Source organism: Xenopus tropicalis, chromosome 4 (assembly GCF_000004195.4).
Source record: "Xenopus tropicalis strain Nigerian chromosome 4, UCB_Xtro_10.0, whole genome shotgun sequence".
NCBI classification, from domain to species: domain Eukaryota; kingdom Metazoa; phylum Chordata; class Amphibia; order Anura; family Pipidae; genus Xenopus; species Xenopus tropicalis.
This window is the reverse complement of record NC_030680.2, coordinates 74470117-74490787: the sequence shown is the minus strand read 5'-3', so window position 1 is coordinate 74490787 and position 20671 is coordinate 74470117. Positions and strand designations below refer to the sequence as shown.

General features: G+C 39.2%; 1 protein-coding gene across 1 annotated transcript; it reads right to left on the bottom strand.

The window, feature by feature from the left end:
- Positions 1 to 756: 756 nt before the first annotated feature.
- pllp (plasmolipin) lies at positions 757 to 18471 on the bottom strand. Its single transcript, XM_002931668.5, has 4 exons — positions 18112 to 18471; positions 4812 to 4985; positions 3650 to 3772; positions 757 to 2644 (listed from the first exon to the last, which is right to left on the bottom strand). The coding sequence occupies exons 1-4, from the start codon at positions 18247 to 18249 to the stop codon at positions 2543 to 2545; spliced, it is 537 nt and encodes a 178-aa protein (XP_002931714.1). The 5' UTR covers positions 18250 to 18471; the 3' UTR covers positions 757 to 2542.
- Positions 18472 to 20671: the final 2200 nt, after the last annotated feature.

The following is a 20671-nucleotide window of genomic DNA, read 5'->3' as shown; positions in this document are numbered from 1 at the left end:
TTATGCCATAGCCCACGGATAAGCACACAGCAGTGCAGTTCGATCAGGTTTGACTGTAGTACTCTTTGGCCGCACTACTGAGTGGTTAACCTGACCACTGCCTCTGCTGCTGCCTTACAGCAGGGATCCCCAACCTTTTTTTTTTTTTTTTTTTTAACCTGTGAGCCACATTCAATTGTTTAAAGAGTTGGAAAAGCATGAAAAAGGTTCCTAGAGTTACAAATAGGTGCTCTAATTGGCTATTAGGTAGCCCCTATATGGACTGGCAGCATACAGTAGGGTCTGGCAGTACACCTTGTTTTTATGCAACCAAAACTTGCCCAAAAGCCAGGAATTCAAAATAAGCACCTGCTTTAAGGCCCCTGAGAGCAACATGTTGCTCACGAGCCACTGGTTGGGGATCACTGCCTTACAGGAAATCTAAGAACCAGTCCTTTAAAGGGAACCTGTCACAATATGAAGTAATTTCAAATCCTTTTCTAATTGAACAATTACTTACACTATATAAATGATTTAAATCTTGTTTCTGTCGGTCTTTGAATTCACAATCACAGCAAGCAGACAGCTGCCATTTTGTGGACACTGTTATTAAGGCAAGTTTTGTATCACCCAAAATCTTGTGCATGTGCTAGAATGGGGGAACCGATACCCTGAGGCATAGAGGTGGGGCAGGCAATATATGATTGACAGCTCAGATTTTTATATACATTTATAATAGGTATGGATGTTTTAATAAAAAATGAATTTAGTTTCATATTTTAGCGAAAAGAACTTTTATTATACAACTTTTTATACATGGCTGACAGGTCCCCTTTAACTTCGGTCACAGTTAGCCATTTGGGCAATGTCACATGATTTGTGCCCATTAAATTTTGAGATTTATTTTGCTTACCACTGTGTTCCAGATATTCTTCCTATTATAGTTTCAGGAATGTCAATGACAGACAAAAAAACTTTCCCCCCCAAATTTCAATGCAGAACTGAATGATGAGATTCTAGGAATATAAAAACTTGTATGTAATATTCTCTCAGATGTCACCCTGACTTGCCTTCAGGTGACCCTCCACCTATTATCGCTGGCATCCCTTCAGGTTAGAGACCTGCAGTGGGTCGGGTACCTGCAGAATACTCAGTGGTTGAGTAGGAAGGCCCTGATTCATTAACAGGGCTTATAGTTTGGTTTTACCCTGTGTGGGTAGCCAAGTGTGGCTCTGAGTCCTCCCACCCCTGATGATGAAGCAATTTTTTTCTGCCTCTGAAGGGATATTGCTTCTGGTCCATAGTAACATTGACATTTTTCAGTTTCCCTGGTCAAATGGTAAATAGACCCATTGCAGGTGGGTTTAAGTATCGGACCAGGGTAGTGGAGCATAGCTGGGTGGGGTAGAGCAGAAACTGGAAGTTCCATGCTATGTGCTGTACTTAATTTGTGGTTTCAGGTATTCACAAGTAAATTTGAAAGCACTCCAACCAAATTATTGTTTAGCACTGGGTTCTGGCTCAGAGGTTCTTAAGTTTGATTTCACCCATCATTCAAATAACTATCATGAAGGTCACAGTCAATTAGATTGAAATTTGGGTTGAACACTTATTTTCTGTCCTAAATATTCCTGGAACCATATTTAATGCCCATTTGGATGCTTTGGCACATAAATTATTTCTTTCCCTGGTGCATAGAGTTGATCACATTGAAGAAGCTTAAACTAAATCTTGTGACCTCTCTACCACAGTAAAGATCTTTTCTGGTCATATTAAATACATGATGCTCCAGTTTGCAGACTTAACATCAACCTCTAATGGACCCAAAGAGAGAGTACTCTCTTAGTAAGTAAGAGAGTTCTAGTGTGCTGAAGCAAATACACTGTATATAGTCCTTATGAAAAAAAGTAAGTCTGGCTCATCAGAATCATACACAGCAATGGACCAGCCACTGGTTCTGCCATAAGTGGGTGCTTAAATATTCCCCTGCCACAGAAATACCTAGGAAACCCACAGATATATCACTGATCTGTTGTCATAAATTCAGAAGGTTGTATTCAGACAAAGCCATAAACCCTTAAAATACTTGAGTAATAGCAAAAATGACTCTTAGCCACACAATTCCTAACTTCCCTGATACTGTTGTGTAATATGGTTACAACAATATTCAAATCCAGTTATAAGATTGCTATGGAAGCAAGGAGATTGTTGGCAACCTAGGAATCGTCATGCAGGTTTTTATTCTAAATTCAGAAAAAACACAAGTGTATAAAACGTTCATGTGTATCCCTGCTGGTAAGGTGGCATCATGTCCCAGCTATGGTGTGCCAGGCAGCAAGCTGGTGAAGTGGGATAGCTTTGAAATTCAGACAGGTCAAACCTTCATTGTGTTGTTTTCCCACAGCAAGCCCAGATGCTTCCAAAGATTGACAGTTTTCCTTTATTGAACCTGGGCCTCTGCTGCACACTTTTCCTCACAAAGTTTGATTAAATCAAATGAAACATAAAAATAACGTAAAGCAAATCTGGATAGATGCAACAGCTTTGAACCTCTCAGAGAACATCAGGCTTGATCGGTGGCTGCATTGCTGCCAGATCCCCTCCATATCAAAAAACTGAAGAAGGTGCTTGCTCCATATGCAATCATCACCATGCAAGCAAAGAACTAATGGAGAAGAGAGAACGTTAGATATATTAGTGATGAATTGCACCAGTGCAGTAACAAGTTAATTAACAATTTGGTATGATCAGCCTGCTATAATGTGATGGTTATTATAGGCAATACTATGTAGCAATGGTCCTCTCTTTTTGTAGGCTAGGTTTATTATGGGATTTGCAAAGAATGAAGGGTTTGTGCCACCATGAAGATCTGACCATACGCGGGCTGTGAATTTTGTCTTAGGGGAGCTTTAAGACATTTTCCTTCATTGCCAATTTCATGTATAAACACAATAAATAAAATGCAGCGCCGGTTTAATGCCCCAGGAAAAAAATGGAAGGACAAATTTAGCCAACTAGATGTGTAATACCTGAAAAAAAACACAAAAGTATATTTTGTTCCAGTTCCATGTATAATGCCTTTTTCCCATTTGTTGTAGCAATTTATTTGCTGCTGATTTGGGGAGCTTTAACCTTACAAAGCCTTTCAATATGTACCATACTGTAGAAATTTATGGTAACTGGCAATTTGTCTTCTAATTATAGGGAGTGGAGTTACTTTACTTTAATTGCTAAAGATAAAGATAGTGGTCTGAATATTAAAAATACTGTTTATAATGATAATAACAAATGCTAGATACAAATTTGTGAAATACAAGGCTTTAGCCACTTTTTATGTATCTTGGGTGAAAAGGGGAATATTAACTGGTTTCTAGGCATGACAGGAGGTTTTTCAAACTCTGCAGGTTTTACTTCAGTGCCTTTGTGATGGATAAGTGATTGGCCTAAATGGCCAAGAAAAACATTTAGCATGGAAGGGTAATGTAATATAAGCCTCTGACTGTGTCCCCGTGCCTCAACTGAGCAGCATGCAGGTGAGGGATATTAAGCACAAGCTCCCATTTGCATTAGCCAACACATCTCTGGATGACAAATGTCCCTGTGAAAAAAAGCACTGAAAGAATTTATAGTTTTAAATTGTCAACCTGCCCTGTCTGGCTTTGTCTCTTACCGAAGCCGCGGACTTCTTGTTATAGGCTGCAGTGTACATGTCCGTCGTAGTTTGTATTGATGCTGCGCATGTAATGAATGCTGTTATGTAGAGGAGGGTGGCTGCTGCATGATAAATAAGCAGCTGAAAAGAAAAAAAAGTCATGTTAATAAATATGAAGCATCATACAGCTCACACATATATATATATATACATACTGTATATCAACTTGTCCAAACTGAGCACAGTACCTTGTTGTTTAAATTCAGCCCTCTGTTTTTAATGGTTTAGCATAACCATCACTCTGCTTCCATGAGAGACCAATAAGAAGGCGATATTAAAAATGTAATAACACTAAAAGTTTTCTGCTGAAAATCTGTTCTGCCTATTTTTATTACTTTATTATTCATGTTAATAATAGTGTGCATGGAGGGCAGCGTACTCCTTCTTTTAGTCTTGCAGCAGCTCTTAACTTCCTGCCAATTAGGCCATTGGTCCAAAATATGGAATAATGGAAGCTATCTATGCATGTATATGGCTACTCTTATGGTATGGTCAGCCAAGAGTATAACATCAAGAGAGAGCAGCAAACCAGAAACAGGGACAACATACAAACAATTTTCATCTAATTCTTTAATTGTTAGTGTATCCTTCCTCAACAAGGTTATTCTGCATGGATATACTTATTTATCTGTGTACTTTAGTCATAAGAGCAGGAATAGCCATGTTGTTACACCTTAGATCAGGGATCCCCAACCTTTTATACCTGTGAGCCACATTCAAATGGAAAAAGTAACACAAGCATGAAAAAAGTTCCTGAAGGTGCCAATGAGAGCTATAATTGGCTATTTGGAAGCCTACAGAAGACTCTGTTTGGCAATTACAATCAAAGCTTGACTTCAAGCCAGGAATTCAAAACTGGGGCACCAACTTTAAGGCCACTGGGAGCAATGTCCAAGGGTTGGGGAGCAACATGTTGCTCACGAGCCACTGGTTGGGGATCAACTTTTTTTTTATCCCATCCATATATTCCAGTGAAAGTAGCCAGATTTTTATCAAAAGATGAAACATTTTCTCTCATTTACCAGCTGATTATTTTAAATTTAAAACACCTCAGAGAAGGATGCCCCTCATTTTGTTTTCAGAATTTATAACAGATCAACATGGTCAGTATAGTACTTACCACCAGTGACCAAGGGACAAATGCCAGCTTTCTCTGCAGATGCAGTATAAAGACCACAAACACCAAGAGAGTGACCAGCCAGCAGGTAACAGAGACAAACAGGACCCAGCCATATGCACTGGTTGCAGGATGATTACTGTCTGCAATTAATGCCCAAACCAGGAGTCCCAGAGCCTGTGAAAAAAAAATAGGCATAATAGTGGTAGGATGGCTCAGCTCTAGGACAGTGTAAGCAAACTGGATTAGTTAGCCAGCACAAAGGTGTTTGTTTTTTTGCACAACAACCATTGCAGCCATAACTAGGCAAAAATGTAATTATTTTAGTTCCTTACAATGGCATAAAAACTGTGGAAACATTGAATGTAACTGCATCAAGACCTGTGGGGCCCTGTGATGGAAGTAGTTCTGCAGCTGGAAGCACTGGGTACTTGTTGGAGTGGTGCATAGAGGGTTAGACCCTTGTGTCAATAAGGAGGTGATTCAAAGGGTACAGTTATTGAATCTAATCAAGGTGTGGGCAGATGGGTTGGTAGGGATTAGGTTGGATAGGGAGGTTTAAACCAACTTTACTCATGTATTAAATCTTATTAAGTGAGAACAGGCACAGATAAATTACTTCCTTGTCACAGGAACATTGAAATATTCCTGTGCACTTTGTCATTTTTCAGAAATCTTCAATATTTCCTGGAACAAAAAAGACCATATAAAAGCCATGCAAATGTTGTGACACTTCCTGGCTAATAAGGTAACTATGCCCATAGGCAGCAATGTTAAGGTTGACAAAACACTTTATAGCTATGGATACAGGACATGTAGTGCAAATAGATAATAAAGGGAGAGAGTTACAGCTAACAGTTCAGCAGGGTTCCATTGTAAGAGTGTGGTTAGACTGAAATAGAGCAGCACTTCTCAGCCTTTTGTACTATCTGAAACTATCATTTGGTCAACTGGTGTTTGCTTATATTATGGTTTATATACATGTTTCCATTGCTTCCTTTTAAAGTAAGTAATAACAAAGGCCATTTAATGCAGTGTTTTGCTGCTCTAAATATGGTTAATTTAAGTAAGTAGTGGTACCTGTTGGCACGTGTGGGGACCAAGTCTCACCAATGTCACCAGATTTGTAAGTGAGCTTCTCAGAAACTCTTAAGCAGAACTTACAATTAGAACCTAGAATGGGGAGAGTTAGAACCTGGCATACACTGAGCTGTGTGAGGATTGGTTATGTGTGTAACCCCTTTTAGCCTGTAATATAGACAAGTCCAGATAGTGATAGGTTAGAGCATGGGGTACATTGGACTCTATTTCAAATGATGGGCCTTCAATATGTGGAAGAGTATGAAGGGGGCTGTTGTCGAACTACACCTCCCACTGCCAGATGTAATAATGATGTAAAAGAAGGATGTCAGGTGTTCTTTTGCAGCAAACTCAAACAGAATTAGTTTATTGTCCAAGACAAATCAATGCAGGGCTATGCAGTACTCACAAGACAGAGGTAGAGCAAATTAAATTACAGGTTCAATGCAGAGCAAGTAATGTACAGAAGCACCACTGATGTAAGCAATTCTTTATCCATAGGGCTTTCCACCTTAATGGATTCCAAACACTATATGTGGATAAGGGAGAAGACTATGCCTGATATCCTTGTCAATACTGCAGTCCCTACACTAAGGCCTATAAATGAGAATACTCCCAACTATCTCCCCTGGTTGGTGCCAGAACGCTGCTCTTGCTAACTAAAGCTGATTATATCACATTCCTAGAACGTGCTATTACACAAAATATCCTGCACTTACTAAATCCTCATTCATGGGGTCCCTGCTTCCTGACTTCTACAAAGGTATTGGTATTTCACTGTTGAGAATGATACTTGGGTATCATTTTGTATGATCATTAACTGTCTTACAGGAGTAGGTCGGTCTTCAGAGGAGCCAATTTTATATACTTTTTGTCACAACACAACACAAGGTAACAACCTTGCTTGTTTTAAAGTAATGTGCAGGGGTGTTAGACTAAGCCTATAGGGCCCACTAGATAACCTGCCCCCCAGGGTCATTCTCACAACATTTGGATTGTGATAAATATTATGAGTGTAATATTGACCTATATTTGAAAGGGCTGTTGGGAATTTTTCCCTGGTAGTCTGGTAGGTCTTTCTTATTTACAGTTTTGTGAGCTGCTGATATGGGTGCACGATAGGTAATGGGGATTGATGGGCTTTAACCTAAACACTTGGGAAGTTAATTAAAAGGAAGTGGGAACACAATTATGCAGTCATACCATAAAGGTGCCATGCTCACAGATCCTGGTTTTTGTGGGTGCTGATATACAACAATCATAAACATATGGGGTAGAAGAAAGCTGCAAACCAAGGCTTATGTATTTTGTCTCTGCACACAGGTGGGAATGGCTTTAGAACTTTTAACTATAAAGATAACAGAGTCACATTGGTGGGGTCTTGTTCCTGCATCTCCATCTGACAGTCAACGTATTTCAATGAGAAACAAAAGTCTGTCCGACACCATCAGATTTTATCTCACCAGATAAAGATGCAGCATGCTGCGTAACCTTCCAACAGGCGTGTTGTATCAGATGGCAAATCTTTAATTTCGTTGACACATCATATTTTTGTATCGGTTCCATTATACTTTAATCCATACAACTTCATCCAATTTGTAGGATGTGCTTTGTCGATCCAAAACCATCCGACAACAGCTCCAATGGAGTTTAGACATTACTCTATAATTTTACTCTAAATTTTCTTGTTTCAAATATGAAAAAATACACTATAAATGGACTGAGGCTAAAAACGAATAATGATGTGTCTATGTAACCACAAGGTGGAGCTATTACAGAATTATGACTTGTCTATGCTTGGGGATTGATTTAGATTGATACAGAGCCTGTTGTTGGCACAAACAGTTGTGTGCGCCTGTACCTGCCCAGAGCCCATAAAAAGGAATTTAAACTGCACAAAAGTGCTGTCCAGACTATTTAGTTTCAGAGTTCATGGTTTAGTCACAAATATCTGTAAAATTTTGCAGTTTTATGTATTTTTATGTTTTGGTCATTTAGATGTAGAAAAAACAGAAGCTGCAGCTAGGAGTCTCAGGCCTTCCCAGGCTTAAAGGAACAGTAACATAAAAAAATTAAAGCATTTTAAAGTAATTAAAATATTATGTGCTGTTGCTCTGCAAAAAACTGGTGTTTTTGCTACAGAAAAGCTACTATATAAATAAGCTGCTGTGTAGCCATGGGGGCAGCCATTCAAAGGAGAAAAGGCACAGGTTACATAGCAGATAACTAGTAGATAAGCCCATATAATGGGGATTTATATGTTATCTGCTAGGTAACCTGTGCCTTTTCTCCTTTGAATGGCTGCCCCCATGGCTACACAGCAGCTTACTTATATAAACTATAGTCTTTCTGAGGCAAACACACCAGTTGTACCAGTGCAGGGTAACAGCACATTATATTGTAATTACTTTTATACACTTTCATTTTTTGGTGTTACTGTTCCTTTAAGCAATGTGTCTTCTTTTGTCTCACTAATGAGGTTTCCCTTTAAAATTGACAAACTTTACAATAGTGACAGAAAGTGGACCCTCTAATACTTGTGAAAAGGGTTAAGCTGGCCATATACGGGCAGATTTAAGATGCTGATTAGGCCTTTTTAGACCATGTTGGCAGTTTATCTGACATATCTTTCTTGCCTTGTTTGTCATATCTGGTTGAAAATTAGCCAGATATTTTTTGGGCTGGTTTGAAAATCCAGTTGGGCTAAAACAGCATCGGCACACCTGACCAGTAAGCAAATCTGGCTGTATGGCCAGCTCTAGTTTAACACACACAACAGTCCAAATTTGGTGGGATGTACACGATAATGGACAGGATTCTAGGTGTATGCATCCATTAGAAAGAGGTTTTGTTTTAGTGCTGGTTCTAAATATTGGTTATTTGTATTTCTGAAGATTTACATTTAGTTATACTTAGATTTTTGCACACTTTTGCTCAACACTACAGTTCTCAATTACCACAAAGACCATGTCCCATCTATAGAGTGCTTCCTGCATTAAGCACTGTAAACATAAGGGGAGAATTGGGGGCGGCTCATAGGTTGCCTATCCCCTAAGCTGTGCATCATTCAGAAGCCAAGTTTTAAAGAACAGGTAGGTACAGGCTACAACTGACCTCTGTACCACCTGACAGGTCCGCCTTGCACCCACTGGTGCTGTGCTCTACACCAAAGTCTCCGATTTCCAAGCCAGAGAGATGCACAGTGTGGCCAGACAATGGACCAAGGTACTTTTTAAATGAGCATTAAGGGTTCTTACCTATGACATTTTTATCATGCATTCCCATGTGGTGGTATGACTTAACGTAGCCCACGTTTTTCTATAGTGTCTATGATCACTGTACTGCACGGGATACGCTCAGTACAGCTAGAAGACAGGGTTCTTATTCATGACTGGTGTCATGCAGGTATTAAAAATTTACCATGAGTGTAATAGTAATAACAATGTAAGTTCAGCCCCTTACCCACCCCCTTAAGCCCCTGAACCCCCCAGAATATAACTGAAACCTACCCTACCTAATTTTTCTTTCCAAATCCTCCTGGAGTTGCCTGTGACATCATAGTTCTGCCACATTTTGTTATCAACCCGCCCCCTTTGTCACCGCACCTCTGCTGGCCCGTACCTTCCTTTTGAAAAGATGGCAACCCTAGTAATAGCCCTAAGGGTGGCACATTTCCCCCCCCCCATAGTACACTAGCACTTATGACTGTGTCCTCTGTTGTCTGCTGTAACTCTTATTACTCGCACTAGGCTAAGGCTAGTGACACACAGAACTGTAAGCCAAGGCAGCCACTAAAGAAACTCTCTGCACTAGAAATGCAGCCCCCCTTGTCCCGCAAAAACTCCTTAACCTCCACATGAGAGGGGGCAAGGCAGCATCTACAGTACCACAGGGAGTGGGCCTGGGTCTTAGGGGCCCACTGGGGTTTTTTCCCAATGTCAGTCTGACTGTGCATATGTATACATTTTTGCTTCAAAATCTGCTCCATGTGTTTGCACCCAGGCCAAAGCAGTGTCTTTGGGTGCAGACACACCAACGAGCTGAGGCCTGAAGATTGGCAAAATGTGTTTATACACAACCCGCAGAGAATCAACCCGTGTAGCACTACACTGAGCCTAGCCCTAGTAATATGAGTGACAGGAGGCAATAGAGGATGCCCAGGTTGGATTTTTCAGACAGTCTCAAAAGCACAGATGCTGCACAGATACCTTCTGAGACACTGGAAGATTTCATATATCAAAGGGAGCCCTAATTTAAACAAACATTTGATTCCAATTTAACTAAATTTATTTGCTGACCTTGTCAAACTAGCGCATCTTTACATGTATGCCCAGCTTTATACATGGGTGTTTTAATATGCATTCCACTGCACAGGCAGACGTGGTGGTAACAAAGCCCATTCTTTTCTCTGTAACTCAGAGGCCCATGCTGAACCACCATACGCAGGTGAGATGCAACATGCTGCTTCTTTATTCTTTTTTAATCATTTAAAAAAATATTTTTAAGGTTAATAAAAGTTAAAATAAAAACATGGTCTGCTAAATATTTTGTCAGTACCCCAGGATATCGGAATCTGTATAAAATGCCTAGAGATACTGTCCTTGCTGTTTAAAGGAAATGCTGAGACAAACCATGCAGCAGCTCCCAGTCATATATACACAGAAAAGAAAAGTTCTGCACATACGATAAACTTTTTTATGATAAAAAATAGTCAAAAACATACAGATTAATGGTTTTTATGTGTATAATATATGATGAAAAAATATAATACCATGTGCCTGCTTTAGACAATATAAGGGCTCTCACACATGAAGTGAACAAAGTGAAAAAAAATGGAGTCACTGTAGTGACTGTACCCTCTGCACCACACGGAATTGCAAAATGTAGGTGAGTGCCTCTTCTGCCTACCCCTAGTGCCAGCCCGGTATAAGGCTGATAATGATTCACTGCTGGTTTTTGTAAACCTCATTGCTTATCCCTAAATGCAGGTCTTAAAATGCCCTAATGACATAGAATTATTTGCCATCTCTGTAAAACAAGGCCAGCTGGGTTCTTGTCACTTGCAGTGAGCCGGATATTCACACAACACAGTAACACACTTTGCACCTCCCTTATAATGCCTACACTTTTGTTTTGCTCTTCAACTTAGTACAGTAAAAGAATAAATAAAATAATACTACCAATGCAATACTTAGTAACCAATAGCAACCAATCAGCGGGTAAAATTTACTGGTCAATAAGAAAACAACTTATTGGTTGCTATGGGTTACTGCTCCTAGGCAAACTTAGTGTCTTTTATTACATAAAGGGAAAGTGTCTTTCTTTCAAAATGCAGCATGTTGTGCCTTGATAAAACCCTCAATGAAACAGGAATGTAATAAAGTGCAACTCTGGGCACTCATGAGTATGACTGGGTAGACTATAATAAAATAAGCTTATGTGTGTAGCTTGGCTCAAACCTGCGTCTCACACATACAAAAAAATACCTACATGTAAGAGCCCTAAGGGTGGTTACAAAATGTTGGATTTGGTGATCCTGGAGCTGAGCCAAATTACCCACAACAATATATTGTTTCTTAAATGAACTGCATACGCTACAGATGGAACAAGAGCCAGTTCAAGGTGTGGCACTTTACTTATTACAATGCCACAACACACTCTGTCCCTCTCTCTCTCTCTCTCTCTCTCTCTCTCTGCTGTGTAATTTTACACAATATAAGGAAAAGCAAACACTGACAATGAGTCCACACCCTATCCCCAAGCAGGCGAATTGCATGAGATTAGGTCATAAAACCAACCTTTGTGAGTTTGCTCTATAAACATACACTGTCAAATAAAAGTACCCCGCTATAGGTCACTCAGTCCGAAACAGTATTACTGTCCATAATTTGCAACTGTCATTGTTCCAATTAGGATACAAAATCTAATTACAGGTTAGTCTGACAATTAGTCTGATATCTTTGAGCATCCTCCTTGCCAACAGAAATCACTTTGATTATTACATATATGTTTTCAGGGTGCAAAATCACAGGCCTTAGTTTATAGATAGCAAACCCAGAAAGTCATTCTCTGTCTTTTGTACTTCTATGTCTATAGTCACAGTTTGAGCAGCTTCTACTATATTTTACCATAATCCTGGCAGATTTGAAGTAGCCAACTGGAAAGGTATAATGAAACTAAATATGCTAGTGCAACAAAAATATATGTAAGTGTAAAGCTTTGTGTAACAAAAAAACTACTGTATATGTACAGTATAATAATGGGTGTGGGTAAGTTTATCTGTTTATCTGTGCATTCATTCCTGTGGTGCTTATAATAGGGCTCTTTGTATTCCTTCTACGTTCCACAGTACCTTTGCCATCCAACTCTTCACACCTTGAGGGCATTTTAGTGTTTGGGTTACAACACTATTTGGATTATATCAAGTAACTACAAAGCCAAGGTGTATTTCACAATATTATGGTCAATTTCACATATGTCATATAAATATATCTCTGCTTTATTGTCACTGTTGTACTGAATCACCCCAGCAATTTAGCCAGCAGTCTCCTTATCAGAACATAAATCACTGTTTGTGTGAGTGCAGAAACTTATGTTCACGCCATTAGTTCAACAATGCCTATGGCAGATTAAGGACAGGACTGCCAGCTGTGCTCTGCTCCTCACGATGGATTTGGGAAACATGCCCATAATTCAGGATTAGACTTTGAAATGTAACAATGTCACAATTGCCAACTTTTTTCCAAATATTATTGGAATAATCATTATAGTGGTTATTCTTTCACACACATATATAACCAACGACACTTAACAATGTTTAAGATATAAAATATCCATATATTAAAATAGTGATATTTTAGGCTAATGCCACACAGGGGCCTTGACCAGTGGTTGCAGGAAAGATTATTATTGTAACGTGTATGGCCACTACCCTGTCCAAACATATGTGCCCATAAAGTGCAAGCCTTATTTATGGCAGGGATTCTAGATATACTGTTCAGTATCAGAGCCACTGTCCGATAAGACAAAGTGGAGTCAGTAGAGTCAGTTAACCTTATCTGAATGGCTAATAAACATTTACTACACTGATGCCTGGAATGCTTGGAATGAGAGGAAAAGCGATAAGGAGGCTTAACTGAAGCAAAATAAACAGATGATCTGAACTCCTAGCTATATAACTATATCAATCTCAACATCTTATATATCTACTAATATGACAGAAAATAACAGAACATAATTAAAGCTTGTAAACATGGTTACATGGTATTTTAACAAAATGGATAATGATGTTATAACAATGTCTCTATAAGGGCTCTGGCACACAGGGAGATTAGTCGCCCGCGACAAATCTCCCTTGTCATGTGCGACTAATCTCCCCAAACTACCATCCCACCGGCGAAAATGTAAGTCGCCGGTGGAATGGCACACACTGCGCAGGCGATTTCGGCAAATCCCCGTGTGCCAGAGCCCTAAATGTACAGAAAAACTATTTTCTCTATGACTTTATTTTGTCTTTAGGATCTGTATGAATTATGTATGGATCCAGTAATTTTGTGTTTGTTTCGAAGGGGTAACTGTTCTTTTTTTGTTTCCCATTCCGCTGGTAAAACACCTGTCAAGGCTGGGGCCAGTATTATAGATTTACCAGCCTTTAAATACCCTTCAGTTTTGCCTCTGGCCCCCATCCCTAGCTTAAAGGAACTAAATGATCTATGTAAAAGTAGATTTTACTATCCTTGCATTTCTGTATAAATATCCTGTATCTGCATGATTATTCCACAGAAAAAACCTTACTTACCTACATATTTGTTTTTATCCACACCATGGCATACTGTACGTGCCATGATAGCTCTGAAGAGGAAACCTCATCAGCAGGCTTGAATGAAAAGCGAATAGTGTAATGGTGTTGCATTAAGGTGGCCATACATGCTACCGTTGGTCGTAGAAAAGATCATGCATGCACTATACTAATGTTAAGAGCTTCAGCATTAATATTACAATGTTGGGGCACCTTCATGGGCGCCTAATCAAAATTATTCAGTTCTGCCCTATCAACAAGATGAACAATATCCAAAACTTTTACCAATAAAGATCGCCTTGTCTTCCACCATACATGCACCAATTATTGTGCAAAACTTCTATATTATTAGTGCATGTATGTCTGCCTTAACTAATGTCTTAAACAGAGAAACTTTGGGTTCCCATACAAGTTATTTATATAGGGCCCCCAAGTACACAAGCAAATAGTACCAACATTTTGGCCATGTCCTTGTGTGTGCAATATAAGCAGCTGATGTTACTCTATAATAAGCAGTTCATGTACAAAGTTCCATTGATTAATGTGCTAATTAACAGCCAGTTTATTGGGTGTCAATGGAGTTTGCCTTAAGTTTAAACCCTACACTTCTTCCTACCCCTGCTCTGGTTGTCATTGCTTGATATAAATGATATGGAAGTTTCTGCATAAGTTTTTTAAACTGTGTAAGTTTAGGGGCCCAGTGATCATGCCTTGAGGCCCAATACCTAGTCAGTGTTAGTTCATGAAAATAGTAAAATTAATTAATGTGCTAATAAGTCAGTATTTTAATTGGGGGTCAGTGGAGTTTATACATAATTTACATACGTTTCTTTAAAAGTAGCATAATTTATGTAAGTTGCATAAGCATAGGGGCCCAATGATGTTGCTGTGGGGCCCAATAACCATCATTCCCCTGCTGGAAATTTCGTGTAGGAGATGCTCATGTAATTCAGTAAATAGTTCCCAATATAAACAGCTGATGTTGCTTTATAATAAGCATTCCATATAAATATTTAAAATGATTAATTAACGTGCTAATAAGTCAGTCGATTCAACGGGGCAGTGGAATTAATCTTAAGTTTTAAAATTCACTGTGGGTCAGTGGAGTTTGTCCCTGCAAAGCTTCTCTATATTGTGTTTTGCTTTATACGCAAGTTCAGTAAGTTTTTATGGAAGTTAAGTAAATTGCATAAGTCTTGATGTAACTTACATAATTTGTGTACCGTTCATGATGCGGCCGGGCCGAATTACAGAAGAGGATTTCACCAGCACAACAGAACCCCCTCTTCCCCCTGATGGCAGGCCTGGTCTTAAAGGGATACTCTTTTTTATGATATACTTTTTATTTCTAAATTACACTGTTTACATAGCAATTAATTCTCCCTGTTATTTAAAATGTTATACTTGAACCAACAAATGTATTTTTTTAGCTGTAATATGGGTGAGTAGGCAGCCATCTCAGTGCATTGTGCCTGAGTCTGAGCTTTCAGAAGGAGCCAGCACCACACATTAGAACTGCTGTCAGGTAACCTATTGTTTCTCCTACTCCCATGTAATTGGAGGAGTCCCAAGCTGGACTTGGATTTCTTACTATTGAGTGCTATTCTGATATCTACTGGGAGCTGCTATCTTGCTCCCTTCCCATTGTTCTGCTGATCGGCTGCTGGGAGGGGGGGGGATATCACTCCAACTTGCAGCTCAGCAGTAAAGTGTGACTGAAGTTTATCAGAGCACAGGTCACATGGCTGTGGCACCCTGGGAAATGAAGAATATGGCTAGCCCCGTGTGAAATTTCAAAATTAAATATAAAAAATCTGTTTGTGTTTTTGAAAAATGGATATCAATGCAGGATTCTGCTGGAGAAGCTCTATTAACTGATGCATTTTGAACACACTAGGAAACATATTTTCCCATCACAGTATTCCTTTAAAGAACATATTTGTTTAACTGAGGAAGAAAAAAACATACACAGCATACCAGGTTTTGTAAATGTAAAATTGGTTGGCATAATATCACTAGAAAAACCTGCACATCATTGCTTAACCATAAACAGTTATTAATATAAGTAAGCCTTAATATACCTTTTATGTACTATGCAAATAATTCACCCTACCCTAAAGGAAAACTGACTCACACAATGTGTATGAGTTGCATTTTCCATCTTGAAGAAAGCCAAGTATTTTCATCCAATACAAAACCCAAATGGCATCTGTGGGGCCCTGCATGGGCATCTGGGTTATTTAATTAAATCAGTCTGGTTGAGTCGGTTGAGTTACTTGGTTGAATTAAACAACTGCACACTAAATTGGGTACCCAGATGTAAATATGCACAAAATAGATATGTTGCCAAACCTTACTGTCTGTTTCATGTATAGTAAAATAAACCCTATGCATGAATTAATAACTGCACACTGCCTCTGGCTACATGATACATTAATAGCCTTTGATATTAAACAAGTGCTTCACTGCTTTGCTGAGATTAATAGAATTAATATTGTTACCACTGGCTACAGATTCAGTGCACAAGGTGTGATCATTCTATTCTGTATTTTAGCCAGTGTTGCATGTGCTAACAATGGAAAAAAATGAAAATTCCTTGACCTTTTTTAAAAAGAAACACAGAACTTAATATGATCCATAACAAAAACAAAACCATACATATTTCTTTATGGAACAGTTTCCATTTTTCATAGACTTTGATGTACGTGTCATGTTCAGCTGACTGTACCAAGCTGCTGTGTACAGCAATTACAAAACAGAATAATACATTGATACATAAAAACTGCTACCCATCAGTTTTAATGCTATGTCAGAGCATATGGAAAGCTGGGGACAAACACAATTCTGTTTGTGCACTGACCCATAGCTGAAATGGGCAATATTCCAGATGTTGCACAACTATGGGGAAGGCAGGGAGTTGCACTTTTGCACCAGCTGACATTATCTAACCCTTACTTTCCCTTACTCTCCCTTACTCCAAACATAAAACATAAAAAGAGCTGATTAAACTATTCCATGCATAATGTGAACCCACTTTATGGAAAAGCCCACTATTTGTATTTAACCTTTATTTAGAGGAAAGTTGTATATTGAAGTTAAGCTGTTCCTCTGCCCTAATTAACAAGAAAATGCTTTCTGATAAATTATATGTGCTGTGTTTTTACCTGGATTAAATAAATGTTGTTCCAACAACATAGCCACCTCTGCATAAGAACAGGTGTCTGGCAGCATTTCATATGCCATTCTGGGGTGGTTTTGTTATGGTTATAGCTGTGGCTGCCATCAGAATTCCACTTTTGCCTCTGGGGTACACAACCACCTCTGACATACAGAATATCATTTTTCAGGGCTCCAGAAGTGATGGGCCCCACTACATCTAAACCACCTCCCTCCCCTCCTTCTGGTGGCTACACTACCCACAGATCTGTGTACAGTATCCAGTATCTTCCTACAATGGCTGAAAGCTTCTCTACAGCTCTGACCCTGTTTGTATTGGGGTTCTAAGAAAATGTTGTTGCCCCAATAGAACTGATGGTTTTGTGCAATAGTATAGTTGCCTTATATTAGTATAGTTGCCTTATTCCTAATCCTCCACTTCCCTGCAGCACCTTTTACAGTTTACTTTGTGCACAATGGTTGCTTCCAAGGGAGGGAAGGGGAGGGGGTGAGGGACGACCAGAGCTAACAAAGAGCAGGATTTGGTTGCCTCCATTAGCTGCAGTTCTGTAGCAGAACAGTCACGGACAGTTACAATCAGGGCGGGAACAGGAACATTAGATGGAGAGAAACTAGTCTTGTTATTTCGGCACCAGAACTGCTTCATAGCTATGCTGCTCTTTCCCTATTTCTACATAATGAGACAACTGCCTGTAGTAGCACCATTACAGGGGTGATAAAAACTGATACAAGCAACCTTCTGTAGTGGTGAGTAATAGAGATTACAGAAGCAGACTATGATATAGGGAAGAATTAGTAAGGAGAAGCAGTGCTATTCCTTGAACATATTAATATTAATAACTAAAACTGCAAGATTTTCTGCAAAATAAATACCAATCTTCATTTGTTTTTAGCTTTTTTTCCCTTTGTTTTAGTGACATTGGCATGAACCCTAATCTTAAAGGCCAGGTGGTTTACATGCTTTACATAAAACTGAAGAAACAATGATAAAACATTCATATAAAGTATAAAATCACAGTATTTCTGGAATTTGATAACTAAAAAGTTCAGACTTAGACAGTGAATTTGTTTCTCACTGCTCAGTTGACCCCCAGGTGTCTTGCCACGAAAGGAGCTAAAGATTCCCTGTGCCTTTAGACTTTGAGAGACAGCCTATGTGATTGAAATGTTTCCCTCCCCGACTGCATAGTTACCAACATGAGCTCCATCATTCACCAGCACAATAGCAGGAAGACAAATGGTACTCACAATTTCTACAGCCATCAGGATTCCAGGAATTGAACTGAAGAAACCCACGTCCAAACTCACAAACCCCAAAGATCCTCTTGATGAAGAAGCCTCTGGCGTACTCGTCTGAGTGCTAACTTTGGCAGGGAATTCAGCCATGGCTACGGAATTGATACTTCTGGTACACGTCTATCTCAAATATAAGTCCTTTTAAATATATACCAAGGATGGTGTGTGCCTGTGGGCCTCCCGGTCTGGGGTATGTTGTCTCTCAGTGAAAATTCTTAAAAATGTTTATCAGAGAGAGAGAGAGAGAGAGAGTGAGAAATTGTACTGGGATCCTAATCCATCCTCTCTTTGCTTGTCATCATTTAGCCAAGGAAGCTTGCTAACAACGCCCAGCAGTTAGACACTAAGGTACAGGTGGGAGGGAACAAGCAGGTTAAACAGTAATAGGATCCCTGAACCTGAAGCACAGGGCAAAGTCTGGCACAAGAATATCCCAAGTGGAGTTTCTGTTTGTTAAATAAGCACCCTCCCTGCAATACTATTCTCGCCCTCACATTGCCCTCACATTGCTAGAGGAGCACTATTTTATTATAAGAGTAAGTGTAAAAAGTAAGATGAGTTTTGCACAACAAGCTGGACTGGTCTTTTACTCTCACATGTGCACTTATCTGGATTCAACTTCCACTATTCCACATATGATGCTAAACCGGCAGTCATTGAAAGAATGCACAATTTATTTATTATAAAGTTACTCAGGGTGGTCCTCTGTAGTGATGCTCAGGTGTATCAGGCAGGTTTGGGTCACAAAATGCTTTTGTTGTTGTTGTAAATTTGGGTGAATTGTGGATCCAGTTGTTGGTATTTATAGACCTGTTTCCCTCCTTCATTGTAGCCCTTTCTTTTAATGGCAAATTATTCCCACCAGTGACACCAGTGGCATGCCCCTCACCTTCTGTAACTGGTTCTGACTTGGTCCATCTGATTACATTTAGTTCTGTCATTATTGGCTCCTTCTCTCCAATTTGCATTTCACTCCCTTTTTGCCCCTGTAGGAGTCTCATGGTAAGAAACTAGCACCTAAATAGCTGTGGGCTGTGGCCAAAGCCAAAGGTAGCTGTTATAGGCAGAAGAGCATGCTTAGACTAAAATCCAGTTACTCCCCTTTGGGTTACCTTATGTGACAAAATCACCCCAAAAATGCTTCCAATCAGCAATCAGATTTAAATGGTCACCTACAAGATAGAAAACAAAGGCAATGATCTGATTGGTTGCTATGGGCAACATCACTGGTAAAGTTTGACTCCAGTCTTAATAAATACACCACAAAGTATCACCCAGCTGGACTACTACAGTGTAGCAGGCTGGCATATTGTTAGTACATAGCCACAATAGGGATACGCTGACTCCATCATTTAGTACTTGATTTTTCCAGGCTTCCAGGAATCCAGGCTATATTATATATCATTTCCTTGGATTTCCCTTTCTATACCCGTTTCACTTTGCACTTTCTGTGAGGAAAGGGGAGCATCCCCCAAAACATTGTGTGCAGAAATCTCAATAAACAAGAACGTTTTTGGTACAACTGCTGGATTGGAGTGTCACCTGTTACAGTCTGAGATTGTTACTATGTATTGGGCTCCAGGGCAACGGAGCTTACAGATTTGAGCACCACTTCAACTTTTGATCATTTTTACACAGGATGGGCAAGTATTCTCTATATTTTTCATATTCACATTCAAGTTAAATTATTGAGATGTCATCCTCATTGAAGAAAACATTGTTGCCTTTAGTTGTCTTTTGCTTTAAAGTCACATAACATTTAGGGTTTTAATCCAGTTCGGCTTTGGATTTGTATGAAAGTGAACTTGCAAACTCAGATTTGTCTGACCATTAAAGTAAGTCAAAACGTTGTTTAAACTTTATTTAAAGGAGAAGGAAAGGCTATGTACTGGGGGGTACCTAACATTTGGCACTCCCCAGTGATTGTTACCTTTCCTTCTCCTTTAAAATGTTTTTCTGTCTTAATGACTTGATGCTGGAACAAATTTATTTAGGGAATATATATATATTGGATCACACACATTATAATCTATCTTGCTAACATTACCAGCTTGTAATACTAAGTATGTAAGTAGACACTTACTAAAACATTGTACAGCTTTTACATTGCCCAATTTTCTCTTTCTCAGCACTTAACGGGCCTATTAATACGCTATTTAGCACTGGATACAACACGCAGCCACTGTCTCACTTCTCCAAGAGGTAAACACACTTAGAATTAGTTTAAAGACTGTTTACATTGTTAGGTGGGAGAGAATGAGAAGATCAAAGAAAACTAGATATTGTATATATAACTGCAGTTGACTCAGCTGTTAACAGTTACAGTATAGTTGCTACAATGTACAACTTGCTTAAAAGATATTGGAATCAGTGATAAGTTTCATGATATTTAATATAAAACTATATAGTAGTGGGGAGCATTGGAATTCTCCCACTGTCCCATGTGGGGGTGCAGCCTTTCCTTCACTAAAAATCATACACATAAAAAAATGTGTATCCATTAAGGCATTAG